At 36.4% G+C, this 21,466-nt stretch overlaps 1 protein-coding gene across 12 annotated transcripts in view; it reads left to right on the forward strand.

The window, feature by feature from the left end:
- The window catches only part of LOC105830858 (kinesin-like protein unc-104), a 34,824-nt gene that overhangs the window by 7,709 nt on the left and 5,649 nt on the right, over positions 1 to 21,466 (forward strand). The window contains exons 1-28 of one of the 12 annotated variants that reach the window (XM_028194374.2): positions 4,715 to 5,325; positions 9,192 to 9,372; positions 9,475 to 9,557; positions 9,646 to 9,724; positions 10,026 to 10,371; positions 10,451 to 10,706; positions 10,807 to 10,809; positions 10,962 to 11,119; positions 11,228 to 11,367; positions 11,807 to 11,845; positions 12,575 to 12,712; positions 12,883 to 13,329; positions 13,421 to 13,626; positions 13,702 to 13,819; positions 14,085 to 14,257; positions 14,587 to 14,765; positions 16,511 to 16,648; positions 17,224 to 17,342; positions 17,422 to 17,797; positions 17,876 to 17,966; positions 18,060 to 18,175; positions 18,253 to 18,796; positions 18,870 to 19,059; positions 19,536 to 19,783; positions 19,874 to 20,176; positions 20,649 to 20,936; positions 21,148 to 21,284; positions 21,356 to 21,457. In XM_028194374.2, the coding sequence (XP_028050175.2) occupies positions 9,273 to 9,372; positions 9,475 to 9,557; positions 9,646 to 9,724; positions 10,026 to 10,371; positions 10,451 to 10,706; positions 10,807 to 10,809; positions 10,962 to 11,119; positions 11,228 to 11,367; positions 11,807 to 11,845; positions 12,575 to 12,712; positions 12,883 to 13,329; positions 13,421 to 13,626; positions 13,702 to 13,819; positions 14,085 to 14,257; positions 14,587 to 14,765; positions 16,511 to 16,648; positions 17,224 to 17,342; positions 17,422 to 17,797; positions 17,876 to 17,966; positions 18,060 to 18,175; positions 18,253 to 18,796; positions 18,870 to 19,059; positions 19,536 to 19,783; positions 19,874 to 20,176; positions 20,649 to 20,936; positions 21,148 to 21,284; positions 21,356 to 21,457 (5,117 nt within the window). In that variant the 5' untranslated portion in view covers positions 4,715 to 5,325; positions 9,192 to 9,272. Of the gene's footprint in view, positions 1 to 4,714; positions 5,326 to 9,191; positions 9,373 to 9,474; positions 9,558 to 9,645; positions 9,725 to 10,025; positions 10,372 to 10,450; positions 10,707 to 10,806; positions 10,810 to 10,961; positions 11,120 to 11,227; positions 11,368 to 11,806; positions 11,846 to 12,574; positions 12,713 to 12,882; positions 13,330 to 13,420; positions 13,627 to 13,701; positions 13,820 to 14,084; positions 14,258 to 14,586; positions 14,766 to 16,510; positions 16,649 to 17,223; positions 17,343 to 17,421; positions 17,798 to 17,875; positions 17,967 to 18,059; positions 18,176 to 18,252; positions 18,797 to 18,869; positions 19,060 to 19,535; positions 19,784 to 19,873; positions 20,177 to 20,648; positions 20,937 to 21,147; positions 21,285 to 21,355; positions 21,458 to 21,466 lie in introns of those variants that run through there. The other 11 variants (XM_028194377.2, XM_028194376.2, XM_028194380.2 and 8 more) reach the window with 11 other exon arrangements.

Raw genomic sequence — 21,466 nt, forward strand, 5'->3', positions numbered from 1 at the left:
TAGGCAGGAAGAGACCCCAGGTGTTGCGTGGGCGCGATAAGCCGTGCTGACGGAATTCGCGCGAGGGTAATACGCGAGGACTTTCGCACTCGGGGAGGGCTGAGCGTTATCCGGCATCCGGCCGATTAATATCGGTCCCGGAGCACGACTCCTCGCCAGCCTGGCCTGATCGGCGCTGGGACACACGAGTGCGCGCATCGAGCGGGGTGAGGGAGGGAGGGAGGTGTGACCTCCAAAGAATTCCTTCATTCCGCGAAATGAGATCTCTCCCGCGAGAATGCCGCGAGGTGACTTACGCGAGGACACGGTTAGAGTGATATCGGGAAGGACGGACATACCTTCGAGTTTCACGGAACTTCGGCGAGATTGCCGAATGGACGGCGACGTGCATTCTAATTTCGCTAGTTACTTCTCTCCCCCCCCCCCCTGGCCACACAATGTGGATCGTTGATTCTCCAATTTGGTCTCGGAGTTCCGAATAGAACAAAATTCTTGAATAGACTAAGTCTTGAATAGACTCTTCCTATTACACATTCGTCCAGTTTCCTGAACGATCGATATTCGGAAACTCGTTCTGAAGACGATGTCACGACTCTCTTCGGAGTATCCTGAGAACTCCGTTATCTAAAAGGCAGGATTGTGATCTAGTAACGATCTGAAACTTTAATCTGATATAAAGGGAACTTGAGATGATTTTAATTAGGGCTACCAGTATAATTGGGGTGAATCCCTCTTTAGGGTGGTCGTAATTATAAAATGCGTGCCCGACGAGAAAATTTTTCTCGTGCACGATGTGTATATGAGTCACTTCTTTACACAGGTTCATTAGAGTACGATAATGACCGCGAGGATCGCCCCCTCCACCTCTTCACCACACCAAACGACGCGTCAATGCGAAGGTCGTTTAAAGATTTCCCCCTGAACGTGGCAAATATCCGCGTATTTGCGTGCGTTTTCAGATCTTCTGGGTATTTTTTGTATTCGGGGGATAATCGTCGAGAACAGTTCACACTCGAAACGTTCATGTCCAATCTCTCTCCGAGAGATCCAACCTCTAATTGTCGGGATTAACGAGATAACCCGCGATGATTAATCTACGGCAAGCAAGGGTGGACTATTATACGACTATTATACGACTCCGTGCGCGATTATCAAATCAATCACTGTTCGACTTTTTCACAAAGACCCATATATTTAGAACTCCCCGGTGTATCTACGCTTTATATCTTCCGAAGACACATGTACAATGTACACGCCGTTGTAAAAGCTAAATGATAATAATAAACCAATGTCTCCCATACGTGTGCAAATACATCCGTATGACAGTATGGAGAATTGTTACGCATTGTGGTACATAAACCCAGACAATAACGCAGAAACACGTGCAAGGAACATATCGAAGATGTCTGAAACAGTATTGCCTCGCGTGACATCTTTCTAGCGTTCTTCGGATTCTCTCAGACCGTTCGAAAATAATTTATAGGAATTACAAACTCGCAATAATTACGGAATATTCGACGCGCACAGGAACGTAACTTATAAATTATATTCTCTACCGAAATTGGTTTACCGATATTAATTAAGAAAATTAAGGCATGGCTGGAATAATTAATTAAAATCCCTTTTCGTATCACTATTTTATCGGTCTAAAAAATGATTAGTGAAACCCTTTATAATTAGATTTATTTAGTTATTCTAAAGCTGTTTATAAATCAAACTTATTTTATTTTTTCCGTTACTCTTTTTAACTTATTCATGATGTCTGTCATTCAAGTCAGGTCACATAAAAATTTCAGTGAAAAACTGACACGTGTTAAAAATTTATTAATTCTTGTACCTAAAAAAAGTGTCATTATTGACTTCACCTCATACAATGATACTATTATTGCGGTTTTAAAACGCAATTGACAAATATAATCCAGAACAGCACTTGTACTTGGTTTGAAATTGCGCATTTTAGCGACTAAATATATTATTGTTGTTAACAGAAATATATTTTTGCCATTTTTTTTATTTTGAAATCCGTTAAAGGTTTAACGAGTAAAGCTTTTTAACAAAAACGTTTGTTAATTTATTATTAGATTCTGCTATTATTTTGACGCAGTCGGGTAATACATGACCTTTTTTTACTATTAAAGAATTAACGACGTAAACCTAATAAAGGCTTTTCTTGATTGTATCTAAAATTCATTAAACCTGTTTACGTCAGTGGCCCATTATAATCCCGTTATCAAAATTTATTTGTGCAACGTATCATTCTATCTATAAAATAGTTTTGGGAATTTAAATGGTTCTTTATTGTATAGTTGGCTTACAACAGGCGTGTAATCTCTCTTCGAAATATTTGCTATTCACTGACGTAAACTAAAAGATAAGCGTACACCTGTGAGGCATTAAGTCCGCACCCTTCCGCCTGTTTCTACATACGTTTACACGAAAGTATAAGCTCGTTATAAACCGAAAGAGATAATGGATACGCCGATAATGAACGTTACGTACGTCAAGATTGACAAACTTAAATTTCGCAGCCTACACTTTAATTAGCTTTTTCCGATTTTGTGCCTTTAGTCGGGTCGGTTCATCTTTGTGGAAGATATTTGCGCCCGCCTACGCGACCCTTGTGTGTTTCGTGCCCCTAACCATTCAGCGTGGAAATCATGAGCTCGCAGTTGCGCGCGTGGCAGAACAAACATTACTACCCCCTTACAGAAGCCACCTACGAGGCGCTCGCGCGTGCCACGACACCCCTTCCCCTCAGTGGCTATTAAAATGTGGCACGATAACCTGAGACATAAGGTGCAATGTCTGTGCTGGGGATACTTTAATTTAATAGGATACAGGATATTTTTATCCATTTGCGAATATTAAATATAGGCAACAAAAACCGGTTTTATGGAGGGTAAAAACATTCCAGTGGATTATGCAAACTCAATGTAGTTATAAAAAAAGAAATGACTCTACACTGTGCAGTCATCTCTTTCACAGTGGAATATTTACTGTTCGCCGGATCTTGTCAAAAAGGATATAGGTCTACAAATGACAGTTTGTAATAAATAAATTGAGACAAAAGCGAATTAAAGGTGTAAAGATTAGGAAAATTTAAATTGGATTTTTTGTTAAACAATTTATACTTTCGAAATTAGATAATCGTATAATACGAAGAAATAGAATTAATTGATTAAAAATAATATTTTATAATATTTATTACATAGTGCGAACAAAGAAAATTAATTAAATAATTAAAAATAGTATTTATTCGAACTTTAAATATGATAATATTAAATATTAAACAGTATTATTTTTTACTTTACGATCGTCAATCTCAAATAAACGTCAAGGAAAACGTTGCACTCGAAACGAGAGAAGCGGATGCGTTAATAATTTCTGCTGACTAATTGCATGGAAATAAATGATTCAGAAATCTCAGCGAAATATCAGTAGCTCTATAGTTCTAATTTTTCTGTCATTACTAAAAGTTGGCTGTTAAAGATAAAATACATTTGTTGCGAGACACAACTTTATTAACTAAAATTAAAATATGCTTTAACCCTAGAAGAAAAAACTGAAACTTTGCTTTTAGAGACAAAAGCGGGATAAAACACCATCCCAAACTTTTCGGGTGTCTCAATCCTTTCTATCGGTAAATTAATAATCAAATATTGAATTTTCTTTGTTTTTTATAAAAAAATAATGTATATAAACGTGATATTTTTTGTCAGAGAAATATTAAAAAATTTATTTAAAGTAAAAATTTGCAAAAATGGCTTTTTTACAAAAATGACTCTAATTTTTTAACAAATAAAGTAAAGTTAAAAATTTGAATGTCATTTTAAAGGGGAATAAATGCACTTTAAAGCTATGTAAGGCATTTATTTGAAGAAAAAAATATTGCAAAATTTCAAAAAGTAATAATGGGAAAATTAATAAAAAATAGTAGTAAAATTTAACATTTGAATTTATAGTATTTTAATGAACTTTTTGCGTTTACAAATATTAAACAAAACTTATTAATGATTAAACAAATGGTAAACAAAGAAAAGTGTTTTTTTTTTAATTTAAAAACTTAGTCTGGTATCGCAAGGACATCTTATTCTTTAAATTAGAATGAAATTATACGAACAAAAGTTTTTCCCACGCAATACCTTTAACGTATAAGCGAATCCCTTTATTTTACTTACTTTTACGTAAAAAAATAAAATTTACTAACTTTTTACAATTTCCAGCCTAAACGGCAAAAGCAGTGACATTGCATCCCACGTCAAATTCTTTTTTGTACTGCTTCTCACCTACGGGGCATTGCACGCTCTGAATGTAGATCGACTGACAAAGAATCGAACTGAATTATGGTATAAGTCCAGTCTCGAAAATCTACCAGCTATTTCAAGAGCATAAATTGAATTTTATTTAGGGCAATAATGCATCCTGCATTTGTTTTTTTTTTTCTTACACGCATTTGAATTACAGTTATTCATTGTATGGGACGTACATTTAGTTTTAGCAGTATATTGCTATAGCTCTTTGTTATAGTTTAATAAATTTATTAAATTAAGCTTCGCACGTGGCAACTATGACGTTAGCTATCCCTATCTTAAGGATATATCTCAGCTATCATGACTATATTTTAACTTCATTGGTTAATCCTTTCTCTGCGTGCACGATAGAAACTTCAAGCCTGACCGTAAGAAAAGGTGCCTCTCTTGAGGAAGTATCGATACCCACGTCGGTTCGATATCGAAGGGGTAGGAAAGTAGCAGTACCCTACTAAACTTAAGCATCCCTACCCCAGACGCGCACGACTTCGCGTCCTCGATGACGACGACGACGACGACGACGAACGATAGACAGAGGCAACACGCAGGCGCTCGCGGTGTAACGTCGTCAGCACTCGCCACTCGACTCGGGGTTGGAGGGGGTGGTGTTGCAACGGGGGTGGCGAAGTCGACCGAACGACAGACAACAGGCAGGCAGTGCAGGGTGGCTCGTAACTCGTATGCGTGCGCGCGAGTGTACACGCGCTATAATGTCCGCCTACGTGGCCGCCGTGGTTCTCGCGGGTCGCGGATCGTCCAGCGGATGGCCGACGTAGTGACGTAAGTGGAGTGAGGAAAAAACGCCGTATCGTCGTAGTGATACGCGAGTAAACGCTTGCCGCGAGTGCCGTCGCGAGTCTCCTCGCCGCACGCGCGCGTCACTCTTTCGTCCCTTTGCGCGAAAGGGAAAGGATCCGAATCGCAATCGAGAGACACATCCTCGATCGGGCTCTCCCTTTAATTGCTGATTCTCCTCCGGCGCTCTCTTTCCGCGCTCCCGCGCCGCCGAGAAGAGGTAAGCCTGACGTCGTATCCTCCGAGCGTGGAGAGAGAGACGATCGATCGTAAAAATCCACATATACACCACCGTATGCCCGCCGTATATACCCCGCCTCACACCCCTTCCGGACCTTCCTCCGGCGAACTACGCTCGGATACGCCGTCGTATCGATCACGCCGCTGCCGTGATGGATGTTTTGTACGTCGATTACGAGGACGACCTCGCCGTGTGGTAGGGATAGGACGTTTCTTCCGGAAACCGGACGTTAATTTCCTTGGAGGGAATCCCCCCGAGATTCCCGCACCGCGGCCCTTCGGGCAACCCTCCGCGTGTCTCGCCGAACTCCTTCGAGAAATGGCAGGCGCCGCCAGACTGGAGTTCGGGGTTCCTTCGGCTTTTATTCTCAACACATTGTTCGTCTAATAGATGTGCATTGTTCGCACATCTTGTGCATATGTACGCCACAGTTCTATTTTCTTAAATACATAATGATAAAATATTGCGTAAAACGATTAATGAAAATAAAAATCATTATTAAATAGCACATTTATTTTATATTGCTATCTACTTACGCCATTCGGAATATTAGATAATATTTTTTACGAGTGTTTTTGAACGATTTCGACAACATCGGTCATCAGTGATTGTGGCGGACAACCTGTTAACTTAAAAGGAATGCATTTTGCAACATGTATTTAGTAAATTATACTTACGTGATAAATATTGCTTTTTTGTTTTCTACCAACAGATCGAGATATTTGTCTTGTGAAGAGAAATTTGCTTCCCTTATCTCGTTACTCTTTTAATTCCTTCGTTTTTTTCGTTTCCCATTCTCTTCTACCTTTCCAATTATCCTATTCATCCGTTATCTCATTATATCCATCGCTCACAAATAATCTTTTTGACAGATCTCAATTTAGGACAAGACTAAAAACTTATGATCTTTCTGAATAGTAATAAATGCTTATTAAGAAGTATATTTATAATTCTCTACTTTGTTAGAAGAAACAAGAGCGAGGGGGGGGGGTAAGGTTAATTAAGTGATCGCTCCCTGAATCACGCAAGTCTTGCATATTGAAAAGCTCGTCCGTCTCGTTAGTGTCGATCGGATTCAATTACGCATTCATGCGAATTTCCACATAAGATGTCGACAACTCATTTACACGCATAAGTTGCGCATTTCCATATCTTCAAGTTTAATCCTCTCGAACTTTCGGCAAACATGTTGACAATTATCGATTATCATCCGCCGACTCGCAGACAGATAATACGTTTTCGTAAATAATATACTTTTAAATAATAATTAAAAATAAAATAATCTTTTAAATAAATGAAAAAGTTTAATTCACAGAAAAATAGAATATTCTTTTACAATGTTACTATACATATTTATACATACCTATAAAACTTTCAGCTACCTGCAATACTGAAAAGCAACTTTTACAACAACACAGTAAACATTCATAACTAGTAGCCATGATATAACGTTTACATAATATATAAAAAGTAATTTAGACGGTTATTCCAAAAATTTAACAAGAAGTATACGAAATATCATGAATTTCACAACCATATCTCGTTCATAACCGCCTTTTCTCTTCTATAATGTACAATACATAATATACAATATGCATATAATGCATACGCATATATAATATATTTATTATTATATTTATTCCAATTATCGACCTACCCATATGTACACATTTTTCTAATAGCAATGCATAAATGTAATACTTACACACACCTCATATATCGGCTTACATACACCTCATATAATGACGTCAATATACATCCGTAACGTATCTATCATTTGTATTAACAATATTGATTCGTGAATATTTATAGAAAATTAAATTCTTGAACGAAAAGTGAGTTATTAATGACGCACGAAGTCGATTCTTTATAAGCAAAATAACTTTATTCGTATATAACTCGATATTTTAAGCTTTGATTGAAATGACCATCAAATATCTGAGCAACTGTGGTTTATTTAGATCTTTTTTTCTGCTCCGATCGGGCAAGATCTTTCGTTAATCAGTCGAGATGAATATCATCTCGTCTCTCGCAAAAATATGACTTCTCCGGTTTTTCACAAATATAGATCGGTCACGGTATTAATTAATCATTCTCCCGTATCCGATAATCTAAGTATTTCTGAACGGATCAATGGCCCATACTATTCTCTGACGACGCTTGTAAATATGCCAAGTCGTTCACAACCGATTGTTGCACAGAATTGTTTTAACGGACTTGATAAAAAATCTATTATTTTAATGCAAAACAGCATAATTACATTTTGGATAGTACAAAGCGTAATCTAAATTTAAATTTAACAAAAGCATGATGTAAATCTTATATGATCCTTAAGAATAAATTTGATGCAAAGTGACTTATCTGATTTCAGTGGTTCATGTCAATGACAAATAACCCCTACGCGAAAAACATTCCGTGTATGAACAAAAATATATATCTTCCATTTTTAATTTAATAAAAGCACATGTGAATTTTATCTATATCCTTAGAATGAATCTGATGTAAAATGACCAATCTGGTTTCAGTGGTTCATGTCAACAACCCCTGTATGAAGAATATACTACTTATGAAAAAATATATATTGTACATTTTAAATAAAAGCACATGGGGACCTTATATATTCTTTAAGAATGAGTCTAATATGAACCGTTCCGGTTTCAGTGGTTCATATCAACGATAAATGATCCCTATATGAATTTCGTATATGAGAAAAATATCATGCATATCATGCATATTATTTAAATTTATAATAACACATTCCATCTCGCGTAGGACCCTTGGGATCCATGCTGAACTTTTTGTTCAGATTATTTGATATTTTAACTATAAAAAAGAACAATTTTTGATACGTAAATATATGTATAATTAAGATGTATAAAAATATCAGTACATTAAATCGTCTTTTTTATAATAATAATTTTGAAAATTTTAACTATTATAAAATATATTTTACTTAACAAATGTAACAAACACAAAAATATTATTGGTTTATACAATGTGGTAGACAAGTTACTTAAAATTAGCAAGACATGGAAACTTGTTAATAAAAACACATATAATTTTCATATTTTTAATGAGTCTGATATAAAGTGATATAAAGTGAAGTTTGATCTGGTTTTAGTGGTTTCTATATCAATAATTAATAAACAATCTCTGAGTGAAAAATATTTTATATGGAAAACAATATTATACAGTACATTTCAAATGTAATAAAAGTACACATGCAAACTTTGTTTTTTTTTTAGATTCAATATAATGTAAAATAATCAAATTACAATATTAGTAATTCATATCAACAGTAAACAATTCCTTATGAAAAATGTTCCATATATGAAACATATATGTATAAAAAAATTAAAAAACAGTTTGAATCATATAATTATACAATTATATTCTTAAATGTTAAAAAAGTATACTAAAATTTTTTTTAATTTAAAAAAAATGCAATTGTTTATCAGTAATCTATTGGTCTAATTAAGCAATAAAAAATACACTGGTTTATATAAAGGATTAAATTTAATAAAAGCACATGTTTATCTTACATGATCTTTAAGAATTAGACTGTTTTAAAGTGACCTATCTGGTTTCAGTGGTTTAAGTCAACGATTAACGATCCCTGTGTGAAAAATATTTCACGCGCGAATATATCGCGCAAACTCCACGCTACGTTTTTGCTCTTTTCTTATTGAGCCCCGTGGAAAAATGTTATCGGAATAGTATATTAATAACTGAGATATATTCTTAGATATAAAGACTACAGAGTGGTTTTCTTTACCGCATATTCGCAATAAGCGACGTAAAACTATTGAATTCGACATACTTGACGGGACGCTATTTCGTTGCAGAGAGAGGAAATTATCGCCAGCACCGCCGTCGGCTTAATCCAACGTTGAATTAAAAAGAAGAGAAAAAAAAACACAGGAAAAATGTCGTCGGTTAAGGTAGCGGTGAGGGTACGGCCCTTCAACTATCGCGAGATTAGTCGTCAGGCACAATGTATCATAGAAATGTCGGGGAGTACTACTTGTAAGTACTACTTCTAACTGCACGCAACTGAAAGCAAGTGACTTGTAAAATAATTATTAGTTTATCACGCATACGTTTGACCTGTTACTTTTGCCGTTATAGCCATAGTGAATCCAAAAGCTACACCAGGAAGCAAAGAAGCAGTCAAGAGCTTCAATTATGACTATTCCTACTTTTCTATGGATGTAAGTATATAATTTTTCATATATAAGAATTATTAACACAGTATTATTTCGTTTAATTGGCGCTTAACTTTCGATTCAATTATTACAGCCAAACGATGAGAACTACTCGACTCAGCTCATGGTTTACAAAGATATTGGCGAAGAAATGTTAGAACACGCTTTTGAAGGTGAGTATTAATTAATGGATGAATAAGATTATCCTCAACAATTTAGAAAAATAATTAAATATAAATTATGCTTTGGGTGATATTGCTGATGCAATATAGTTTTTAATGAAAAATAATTTTAAATAATTATCATTATATATTAATGATTGACACTTCTCTCTGCTGACACTAACTTTCCTCAAATAAATTTATGAGAATCACATTGTTATCTTTCAAAGCAAAGTTTGATTAATTTATATTGATTTCTATACAGTGCGCGCCTAGACACTTTGCATAACTCTTTATTCTATTTTGTGTACAGGCTATAACGTTTGCATTTTTGCATATGGTCAAACTGGCGCCGGTAAATCTTATACCATGATGGGCAAGCAGGAAGAAGGCCAGGAGGGAATAATACCACAGATATGCAAGGATCTGTTTAGGAAAATCAGCAATACGTCTAACGAGCGATTGAAGTATTCTGTAGAAGTGAGTTATATGGAAATCTATTGCGAGAGGGTGCGCGATTTGTTAAATCCGAAAAACCGGGGAAATCTTCGAGTCAGGGAACATCCTCTCTACGGACCGTACGTCGAAGATCTTTCCAAACTGGCCGTATTGTCGTACGAAGACATTCACGATCTCATAGACGAGGGTAACAAGGCCAGGTTAGTTATGTTTAGTAACTAAAATTTTGCAAAAAATATTTTACAGCACACAATAAGTGTTATTAAAAATACTTTCTAGGACTGTCGCAGCAACCAATATGAACGAGACATCTAGCAGATCGCACGCAGTTTTCACAATATTCTTTACACAACAGCAACAGGACAATACCACTGGTTTAATGTCGGAAAAAGTTAGCAAAATATCGCTAGTTGATCTGGCCGGATCCGAGAGAGCTGATTCGACAGGTGCGAAAGGAACACGATTGAAAGAAGGAGCTAATATTAACAAAAGTTTGACGACTCTCGGGAAGGTTATCAGTGCCCTTGCCGAAATTGTAAGTATCATACTTTACGTACTCTGTACGTTACATTAAATATTGAATTTATTTTGTATTTACATTGCTATTCTTTATGTTTGCCGCTTTGGATTATCAGGCGGTAAGTTCATTGTAACTAATATACTGTAATTTAAAGAGTAATTAATTATAATGAATATTGTCTGCTTAAATAATATATTTAACTATTTAATTATAACTGCATAATTTAACCTAATATATAATAGTTTTTGCAAATTTTTTGTTTTTTTCTAGGCAACGAAAAAGAAGAAAAAGGCCGATTTTATACCATACAGAGACTCCGTTTTAACATGGTTATTGCGAGAGAACTTAGGTGGAAATTCAAAAACTGCTATGATTGCAGCAGTTAGCCCTGCCGACATCAATTACGATGAAACACTTTCAACCTTACGGTAAAATTTATTATTTGTTATATAATTCCCGAAGTTTGAATTAATATTATATAAGCGTGCAGTTACTAGACCTGAAAGATGTTTATTTGTCTTGTGTTTTATTCGCAGATACGCAGATAGAGCGAAACAAATTGTTTGCAAAGCTGTGGTCAACGAGGACGCGAATGCCAGGCTTATCAGAGAACTCAAGGAAGAAATACAGAAACTACGGGAACTTCTAAAGCAGGAGGGCATCGATGTCCAAGAAGGTAAATTAAAGACATCTGTTTTTAAAAAATTATTAGAAATTATTATATAAAATCAGATTAGAAGACTTTTTACATTTTATAGAAAGCATATTCGGACAGAATAAATATATTGCTTTAGAATGAATGATTAAATATAAATAAATCCTACATTAAAATCTAATTTACAGAATTAAATTTACAGAATATAATATAGAATATTTAAGTCATAACTGTCATCATAAATATCATAACATATTTTATCTATTTTACACCAACTATTGGTTATAATAGTAATAATTATATAGACTTATAATATTAGACATTATTCAGAGGCAATCACAACGCACGTGTCGTAAACATGAATTCTTGGCTGCTATAAACTAATTGCAATTGCACAGCGCGCGACAAGCAATCCATTCACATAGTATTTTTCTCTTTGTTTCCCTTGCGCTCAACGTAGGGCCAGATGGTAAAATTACATACGAAAAGAAAGAACCTAGTAAGTAACAATGCTAACAATCACTGCAAGCAAAGAACAACAGCCAAGACAGGCATCTCTTGCGCCTCTTTCGTAGACTTTTTATTGTTTTTGTTTTGTTTATGCGCTTTGATTTCACTGCTAAGCGCATAATACTTGTTAATGGTATATATGTCAATTGCCTTAATTTTTGTACGTTTGCTTCACGAGTTTTCTTTTCACCATTTACTATATGTATTCGTCCTGTTAATGTCTATCGATTGCGTTCTCTTCTCTTATGTTCGGTACAATTAATTCCCCAAATTTAAGTAAATCTAAATTAATAATTGATCATGCTTTCTTTGTATGAAAGTAAGAATTATATCTTTATTAAAAGTAAAATGTTACGTTTATTGAAGAAAGAATATATGACAGTGAGAATGCCAAGTCATCGAATTCTTAATCAAAAGTGCATATAATAAATATCAAACAACGATTAGATCATGTTTATATTCATTAGATTTATTCCGGTACTCTATCAGTCTATTAGTTACGTTTCAACGTTTCAACGTTTTTTGAGTGAATATGTAGCAACAATACCAACTCTACATCAGCTTCTGGAATACTTCTCTTCATCTACGCCACTGCTTTAATTATGGCTTTTGATGTTTATACGACTCACGATACCGACTTTGACGCAGGCTTGCCATTTTAAATATTACAATGTTGTTCTCGCATGTTCTCGATTTTTAGTGATCCTTTATTTTGCAGGGGACGAAATTATTAGAACGAATAAGCGAAACGAAGAAGACACCAAGGAAAGTCGATCAAGGATTTCGTCTCACGCTACATCTACTATTGCCGAAGAGGCGGTTGAACAATTGCAAGCGTCCGAGAAATTAATTGCAGGTACGTAATTGCGAATTTATTAGGATTATTTTGATGTATCCTTTGATATTCTTATCGCATTGATAACTTTATATATATATATATATATATATATATATATATATATATAATGCAGAAATTAATAAGCGTTCTTGTAATACTGTTTTTATTTGATTTCATTTTGGTTTTAGAACTGAATGAAACATGGGAAGAGAAGTTGAAGCGAACCGAATCGATTCGCTTGCAACGCGAAGCGGTATTCGCCGAAATGGGAGTCGCTGTGAAAGAGGATGGCGTCACAGTGGGCGTCTTCTCTCCTAAGAAAACACCACACTTGGTAAATCTGAACGAAGATCCGCTTATGTCGGAGTGTCTGATTTACTACATCAAGAATGGATTTACACGCATCGGTAGCGCTGAAGCGCACGTGCCTCAAGATATCCAGCTATGTGGTCCGCATATACTTAGGGAGCATTGCGTTTTCGAGAATCACGAGGGGATTATAACTCTCATACCAAAGAATGGAGCCTTGATTTATGTCAATGGTCGCGAGGTAACTGAACCACTTATCCTAACGACCGGCTCACGCGTCATCTTAGGAAAAAGCCACGTTTTCCGATTTAATCATCCAGACCAAGGTATGCAATATTCAGATTTATTTGCGTTTATAATTTACAGATATTTATTGGAATTAAATATAATTAAATGTATGTTTATAATTATGTATAGTACGCGAACGGATAGCGAACGGGTCTCCAGCAGAAACTCCTGGCAATAACGAACCATTAGCTGACTGGAATTTCGCGCAAGTCGAGCTATTAGAAAAACAGGGTATTGATCTAAAGGCTGAGATGGAAAAGAGACTACTCGTACTAGAGGAGCAGTTCCGTAAAGAGAAGGAGGAAGCGGATCAGCTATTCGAAGAGCAGCGAAAAGTACGTATAATACGAATGCATACTTCATATCTTTCTAATTCATCGTTTAATGTAGTTAATTGTTTCTGTGAATAGAGTTACGAAGCGCGAATAGACGCCCTGCAGAGACAGGTGGAAGAACAAAGTATGACAATGTCTATGTATAGCAGTTACACGCCTGAAGACTTCAACAATATCGAGGAAGATATTTTTGGTGAGTGTGGAAAAACATGTTGCTTCTTCGAGTCTCAATACATTTTGATATAGCTACGCCCGATCGATTGGGCATCCTACCTCTTTCACTTCATTATCCAGATTTACAAGTATCTTTCACATCATCAAGAGTTTACTGCATGCTACAAAGTCTTTTGTCGATAGGACATAGCACATTTGAAATACACTTAACAAAATAACCGGTGTTATATCATCATACGCTTGGCTTCTCTGACTGTTTTGCCTGGTAATGGCTTGCATTTCAGTCAACCCATTATTTGACGCAGAGAGCAACTGGACCGAGAGAGAATTTCAACTGGCCGCTTGGGCCTTCCGCAAGTGGAAATATCATCAATTCACGAGTTTACGGGACGATCTTTGGGGCAACGCGATATTCCTTAAAGAGGCTAATGCTATATCCGTTGAACTTAAAAAGAAGGTACAGTCGCGAATGTACGACAGAAAGTTCACTGACTTTCTTTTACTTACGTTCACCTCTGCACCACCTTCCTGTATAATTTTCGAATATAAACTATGAATTTTTCTCGATATTAATAACGATGTGAATTATATTTATCCGTATGATCTGTGTGTGATCTACGCGTATGTATTTTTTTTAGTATAACGGTAGTTATTTGCATAATTAAAATGGCGCAGAGAGAATTAAAAAATAGTCTGTTAAACACTTTAAATAAAAATACCAAGGAAAATTCGGTATTCTCATTGTATCACCCATATGAATTTTATTGCATTTATTTCCTCTTTTAGGTTCAATTCCAATTTACTTTACTCACGGACACTCTTTATTCGCCCCTACCTCCGGATCTTTTACCTATTATGGACGAAGAAGAGGAGGATGAAAGACCGTTCCCACGTACGATTGTTGCTGTTGAAGTTCAAGATATGAAAAATGGTGCTACACATTACTGGACGTTGGACAAGCTAAGGTTTGTTTTATTGCTTTATTTTACATTTTAATGGCGTTTATCTAATTATCACTAACAGCATTCGTGCTTGGTACAGATGAAACATATTCTGCTAAAATATAATTTTACAATAATTAGTTTATCAAAAAATTAACAATATTCCGTGAAATAATTTTATAATTAAATTATAATGATTTTAGCAAATTACCAAATTTATTCAACATATAGCATGTCAACAATTATACTTCAATTCTTCATCACTATAACTGAATAAAACCTTTCTTTTTATGCAAATATTCAACAACTTCTTTTCCGTTTCATTACCGTCGCACGAATGCATTTCTCGCATGAAAACTATGATGATTATCGATTCACTTATTTTTGTTTTATGTCGAAGACATTAGATTATGTTGAAATTGATACGAAAGCTAAACATTTTTATAACAGTATTTATGTAATCGTGAGACAGCCAAAGATTCTTCCACGCGCGCCACACAGATGCTTAAGATCAGTACGAGTTGAGTTTTGAGTCGCGGACTTTTTCGTTAATAGAACGAGAAAGCGAAATTGCAGCTTACTAGCAAAACTCGGTCTGCATTCGGCTAAATTGCCCGGCTAATTACTCACGCGAAGTAATACATGTTGACTTGTAGACAGCGCTTGGAGCTGATGCAACACGTGTACAACGAAGACTCGAGCCCAAGCACTCCGGAGGCCAAAGAGGATATTTTCCAATGCCTTACAGTCTACTCTAATCCGAAGTTCTCGCTCGCAAATCTTTTGCCTTCGAGGTTGGTGCTCGAACGTGCTTCGAGGCTCCCCTCTTATCGCCATTGTAATACGCTTTAAACGCCCTCGGCTTTGAAGAATCCCCCTGTCGCTGATGCAAAAGTCGTTTTTTATCACCATACGTTTTGTCGTATCTTTTGCTCTTTTCTGTCTTGAGAGGCTTTCTCGGTTCATAAGAATGCCGTGTCCTCCGACACGGACACAAGTAAAACGGGGCTTTGCATTTTAAGCTCGCGAAACTTTTCGGTAAATCTGCATGATTTCTCTTTTGACTCGTAGCGCAAACTCGAAGTGAAGCGGATTGAGAATGAGTATAAGGTCCTCCCCGCTAAAAGTTTATACCATCGTTTATGCAGCACTGCTTCCGCTGCTGCTGTGAACATCTCTATTCTCTATGCTGTGTGAATGTGAAGAAAAGCGTATCTCGTCGCATTCTGTGCACGTCTTGTCTGAACATCGACACATCTTCTAATTACCTTCCACTGAATTCGTGTTCTTACTATCTCGCTTTCCAACTTTATCATGCACGTACATTCGATCCATAAAGATCTCGGTTATGAAATCTCGGTAATGAAAAAAAGAAATATTAAACACGCAAATGGGAGAGATTTGAGATTATATATTTTATAACAAATATATGTGTTCTCACATTTTTTAATTGTTATATAACGCTTGCTTATGAATATTATAAATAACATTTGCTCTGATTGTGGAAACAGAATTTTTCGATTGAAAAATTTCTTGAATTTGTGGCCGTGTATATGCAAATATTATATATAATTTAATATAATATACTCCGATAAAAGTACATATGTGAAAAAGAGATTGAATACCAAAAATACTCGAAGAAATTTTGAATGAGTTAAACACACTTTGACGATTTAATACACGTTATTTTCACACGAGTTACGATTACATTTGCATAACTTCTTGCTACGCGAAAATAGTAGTAAACCTTAATTTCATCTGTTTTTTAGACAAAGACTGGAGTTGATGCGTGAGATGTACCACAATGAAGCCGAACTCTCACCTACGTCTCCAGATTTTAATATTGAATCTATCACGGGAGGTGATCCATTTTATGACCGATTTCCATGGTTCCGCATGGTCGGCAGGTAAACGAGCACAATTCAGAAGTAATATCTACCTGATTTTTTCTTTTTTGTTTTTAATTACATAGTTCAACAAAAAGAAAACACCAGAATAAAATTAGTATTTTTCTGTAGTTTTTTAGATGTTGAATACAAAATCAATTTCTAAATTATTATTTGAATTTATTTTCAGTTTTGACATCGGATTTGTATTCTGTGTCCTCAAAAAGTTATTAAATTTAAAGAAATATAGAGTTCAATAGATTTCATATTTAACCATGAATATTTTATTAATCATATAATCATCATAAAAAGTTCCTTTGAAAAGTCCTAATAGCAATATAATTATAATTTTGTTATAAAACTCCAACGTCATATACGTATCATTATAATATGATAAAGTATGTAAAAATAGCTCTTTTTGCAACTTAAACTGTAAATTTGTCAATTATGACATAATAAAACAATTTGGAAACAGAAGTCACATTCACCATCTAAAAAAATATAAGAATTTATTAATCTTATACTAATGTATGAAAAAAGTCATTTTTGTCGAACTATGTTATTTATTTAATTTAATTTTATATCAAATTTTTCAGAGCTTTCGTGTATCTAAGCAACCTCATGTACCCGGTGCCGTTAATTCACAAAGTAGCCATCGTGAACGAAAAGGGCGACGTTAAGGGTTATTTGCGAGTCGCTGTACAGGCCGTAGTTGGTACGTAATCCGTAGCCAAGGCTGTGTTACGTTCCACATGTTGTATATATAAGATGTACATAACGAACCCTTCTTCCAGAAGAGGAAAACAGCGAATATTCAAGTGGCGTCAGACAATCAGCGCGAATCTCCTTCGAGGATGATTTGTTTGGCGGGCATAAGCATAACAAGCGTAGCTCGCTTTTGGCTCAAACTCTAGAGAAGAATCGACAGATTATGCTACACGAGGAGCGCGTGGTCGAAGGACATAACGAGATCAATCAGAAAGACATGAAGGACGAGGACGACATAGGCGACGCCGACAGCGGTAGAGGCGACAGCTCGGTCTCGAGCGACATGAAGGAGGAAGAGTTGCCGGATCACTTGCAACCCGGTACAGAATTCACTTTCAGGGTAACGGTCCTACAAGCTATGGGCATTTCCACGGAATATGCTGACATTTTCTGTCAGTTCAAGTAAGTGTCTATCTGTTTCGGCTTATCATCTGTCTTAACGCAATGTGATCTGCAACTTGTAATTAATTACTTTCGCAGCTTCCTACATCGACACGATGAAGCTTTCTCGACAGAGCCGGTAAAGAACACGGGCAAGGGTAATCCACCCGGATTTTATCACGTACAGAACGTAAGTTGAAAACTTATCCTACTCTATAGGATTGTATAAAAATTTTCTTGGTGTTAAATTCTGCTGATCAATAATATCTTTTGATTGATACAGATTACAGTCACGGTTACTAAGTCCTTCTTAGAATATTTGAAGACTCAACCTATTGTCTTCGAAGTGTTCGGTCATTATCAGCAACATCCGTTGCACAAGGATGCAAAACTGGAATAGTGAGTGTTAATCATATACGCTAACTTATAAACTTTACTTACGAATATTTTAAAAACACATTCTCGCATTTACATAGCAGCGTACGACAACCACCGAAGAGGATGCTTCCGCCATCTATACCGATCAGCCAGCCAGTTCGTTCGCCAAAATTCGGAAGTGTCTTGCCATCTCCCAGCACATCGCATGTGCACGCCAAGTATGACGTGCTGGTATGGTTCGAAATCTGCGAATTGGCACCAAACGGCGAGTACGTGCCGTCGGTGGTGGACCATAGCGACGATCTGCCATGTCGTGGACTGTTTCTGCTTCATCAAGGAATACAGCGACGCATACGAATCACCATTGTGCACGAACCAGCCTCCGAATTAAGATGGAAAGATGTGCGCGAGCTTGTGGTTGGCCGCATTCGAAATACTCCAGAACCCGAGGAAGAGGATAACGATTCGTCCGTGCTTTCACTTGGTTTGTTCCCAGGAGAGTATCTCGAGATCCCTGGCGACGATCGGACCATGTTCAGATTCGAAGCAGCCTGGGACAGCTCGTTGCATAACTCGGCTCTGCTTAATCGAGTCACGTCTTACGGAGAACAAATCTTTATGACCATCTCCGCGTATCTTGAGGTACGTATTAAATATTTGAAATATTTATGCGGGGATATTTCATGGCTCTCACTCTCACTTGTATTAATTTTAGTTGGAGAATTGTGGAAGACCTGCCATTATCACGAAAGATCTAAGCATGATCATCTACGGCAGAGATGCGAGAGTTGGACCACGCTCGCTTAAGCACCTATTTAGCGGCAGCTATCGCAACCAGGAAGCGAATCGGCTCAGCGGTGTCTATGAATTGGTGCTACGTCGTTCTTCGGAAGCAGGTAGCCCAGGTTTGTTAGTCTAACCATAGCGTAGTCCCGTGTTCTATTTACTATCACATCCAAATGGAATAAAGTCTTAATTTTCAGACTATGTTATTCCTTCTACGACATACTTATATCTTTGACCTACATATATTTAAAAGATATATCTTAAATATATATTTCAGATATATCTTTTTAACGACTTTCTAAAATGTTAAATTGCGAAACAATCAATATTATTCTTAATTTGAAAGAAAAAGAAGAAGAAGCAATATTGAAATATAATTGAATCATTTTTAAATTATATTATAATATAATCGTCGGCTATTCCGATTCTGAAATATTTATCGTAATATAAACAAACACAATATTACCATTACACTATCTTTCAATACACTCTTCTTCAATTATTATTTTATACAATAATTATATTTACTTATACTTTCGGCTTTTTCCTCTTTCTCGATATCCTCCATCCCTTTTCCTTCCCTATTTATTTACAGGAGTTCAAAGACGTCAACGACGTGTCTTGGATACAAGCTCCACGTATGTCAGGGGCGAGGAGAACTTGCACGGATGGAGACCGCGCGGAGACAGTCTCATATTTGATCATCAGTGGGAGCTCGAGAAGTTGACGAGATTGGAAGAAGTTGAAAGAGTACGGCATACATTATTGTTGCGGGAAAAACTCGGCATTGACAAAATACCATTCTGCAATAAACCTCTACACGATTTCACGAAGAGCGAAAAGGTAATTATACATCTTATGTTTATTAATATTAAATACGACATAGTGTATAATTGTGCATAATAATCCTAATCTGTACCTGACAACGCACAGGATGTTTGTAATATGGTGGCAAAGGCCACAAATGAGCCACATGCCAGCCCGGTGAAGCTGAAACGTTCAACGAGTAAAGACGTATACGAACCGTGGGAAATGACCGAAAAGGAGCGTGAATTAACAACCAAGTATATTAAACTTATTCAAGGAAGGATCCCAAGCAAGGAACCGATATTGCTCTCCGACGTTTCGCCTGGCGAGGACACTATAACCGATTTATCCGCGTCTATGATGTCTTCTGTTATATCATCCTCATCTCAAGAGTCAGTATATACGAGAGCTAGCGATTTATTAGAGCAGGTAACCCTCCCTGCATGCCTCGAGTGCTCTTGCTAGTAGCGGTTGTCCATGCTTCGCTTCATCGTATTATTACATTTTTCTCTAAAAGAAAATAATGTAATATGGAAATTCAAAAATACTTTCGTTTATTGCCAAATATTCTTGATACACTGCGATATGATACATATATGCTAATTAAAGAGATGTGAATGAAGTCACCAAGTGCTTTGAAGTGATTTAAAAAATCAAAAGGGAATTTTATTCTATTTTTATTTTATTTTTATATTTGTTGTGTAATGCAACGGTCAATTCACACATTTTTCCAGCTTGGCTCGACACAGATTATCGCGCTTTCTCAAATCGATTTAGCTTTCGAGATATGCTTTCGTTCGTTTTAACATGTGGCATTCGAGACTCGAATGTCTCGACGTGCCGAGACAACCGCAAGCACGATTGGCTCGTGGCCGGGGTTATGCTGGAGTGTTACTTGCAGGCTGCTGATATAATAATATGGAGCAGATCTAAGTCGTGCCTCCTTAGGTTGAGCTCACCAGAGAGGGCTAGGCTGCAAGAGCTTCAGGAGAGTATATTAGCGAGTGAGTCGGCTAATCAGACCTGCACTGTCGCACCGCCACCTCTCGGGTCATCTTCACCATCGAAGGAAAATCTGGTATTGTACGTGCCGGAAGTGGAGGAGATACGTATTAGTCCGGTCATCGCGCGAAAGGGCTACTTGAACGTTCTTGAACACAAAACTAACGGCTGGAAGAAACGCTGGGTGGTACGTTAATTTAAGTTACTTAATTTTAATAAAAAGTAAAATCTATATTTAAATATAATTGGATTATTTTCAAATTTTATTATGATAAAATATTATCACAATAAAATTTGAAATTAATCCAATTATATTTAATAAATTATTCTAACTCTAAAATATTTAATTATAATAAAAAGTCTTTTAATACCTACACATTTCCTATCTATTGCTTCAGGCTGTCCGCCGACCGTATGTTCTCATTTTCCGAGAGGAGAAAGATCCCGTCGAAAGGGCATTAATTAATTTAGCTACAGCTCAAGTTGAATATTCTGAGGATCAATTGGCTATGGTAAAAGTACCGAATACTTTCAGGTAAATACGCGAGTGAGAAAGTAAGTAGATATACGACTGTACGATATGTACTGAAATGACTGTTTATGCAGTGTTGTCACCAAGCACAGAGGATACTTGCTGCAGACTTTAGGTGATAAGGAAGTCTACGATTGGCTGTATGCGATTAATCCTCTTCTAGCTGGTCAAATTAGGCATGTATA

This window comes from Monomorium pharaonis, chromosome 2 (assembly GCF_013373865.1).
Source record: "Monomorium pharaonis isolate MP-MQ-018 chromosome 2, ASM1337386v2, whole genome shotgun sequence".
Classification (NCBI taxonomy): domain Eukaryota; kingdom Metazoa; phylum Arthropoda; class Insecta; order Hymenoptera; family Formicidae; genus Monomorium; species Monomorium pharaonis.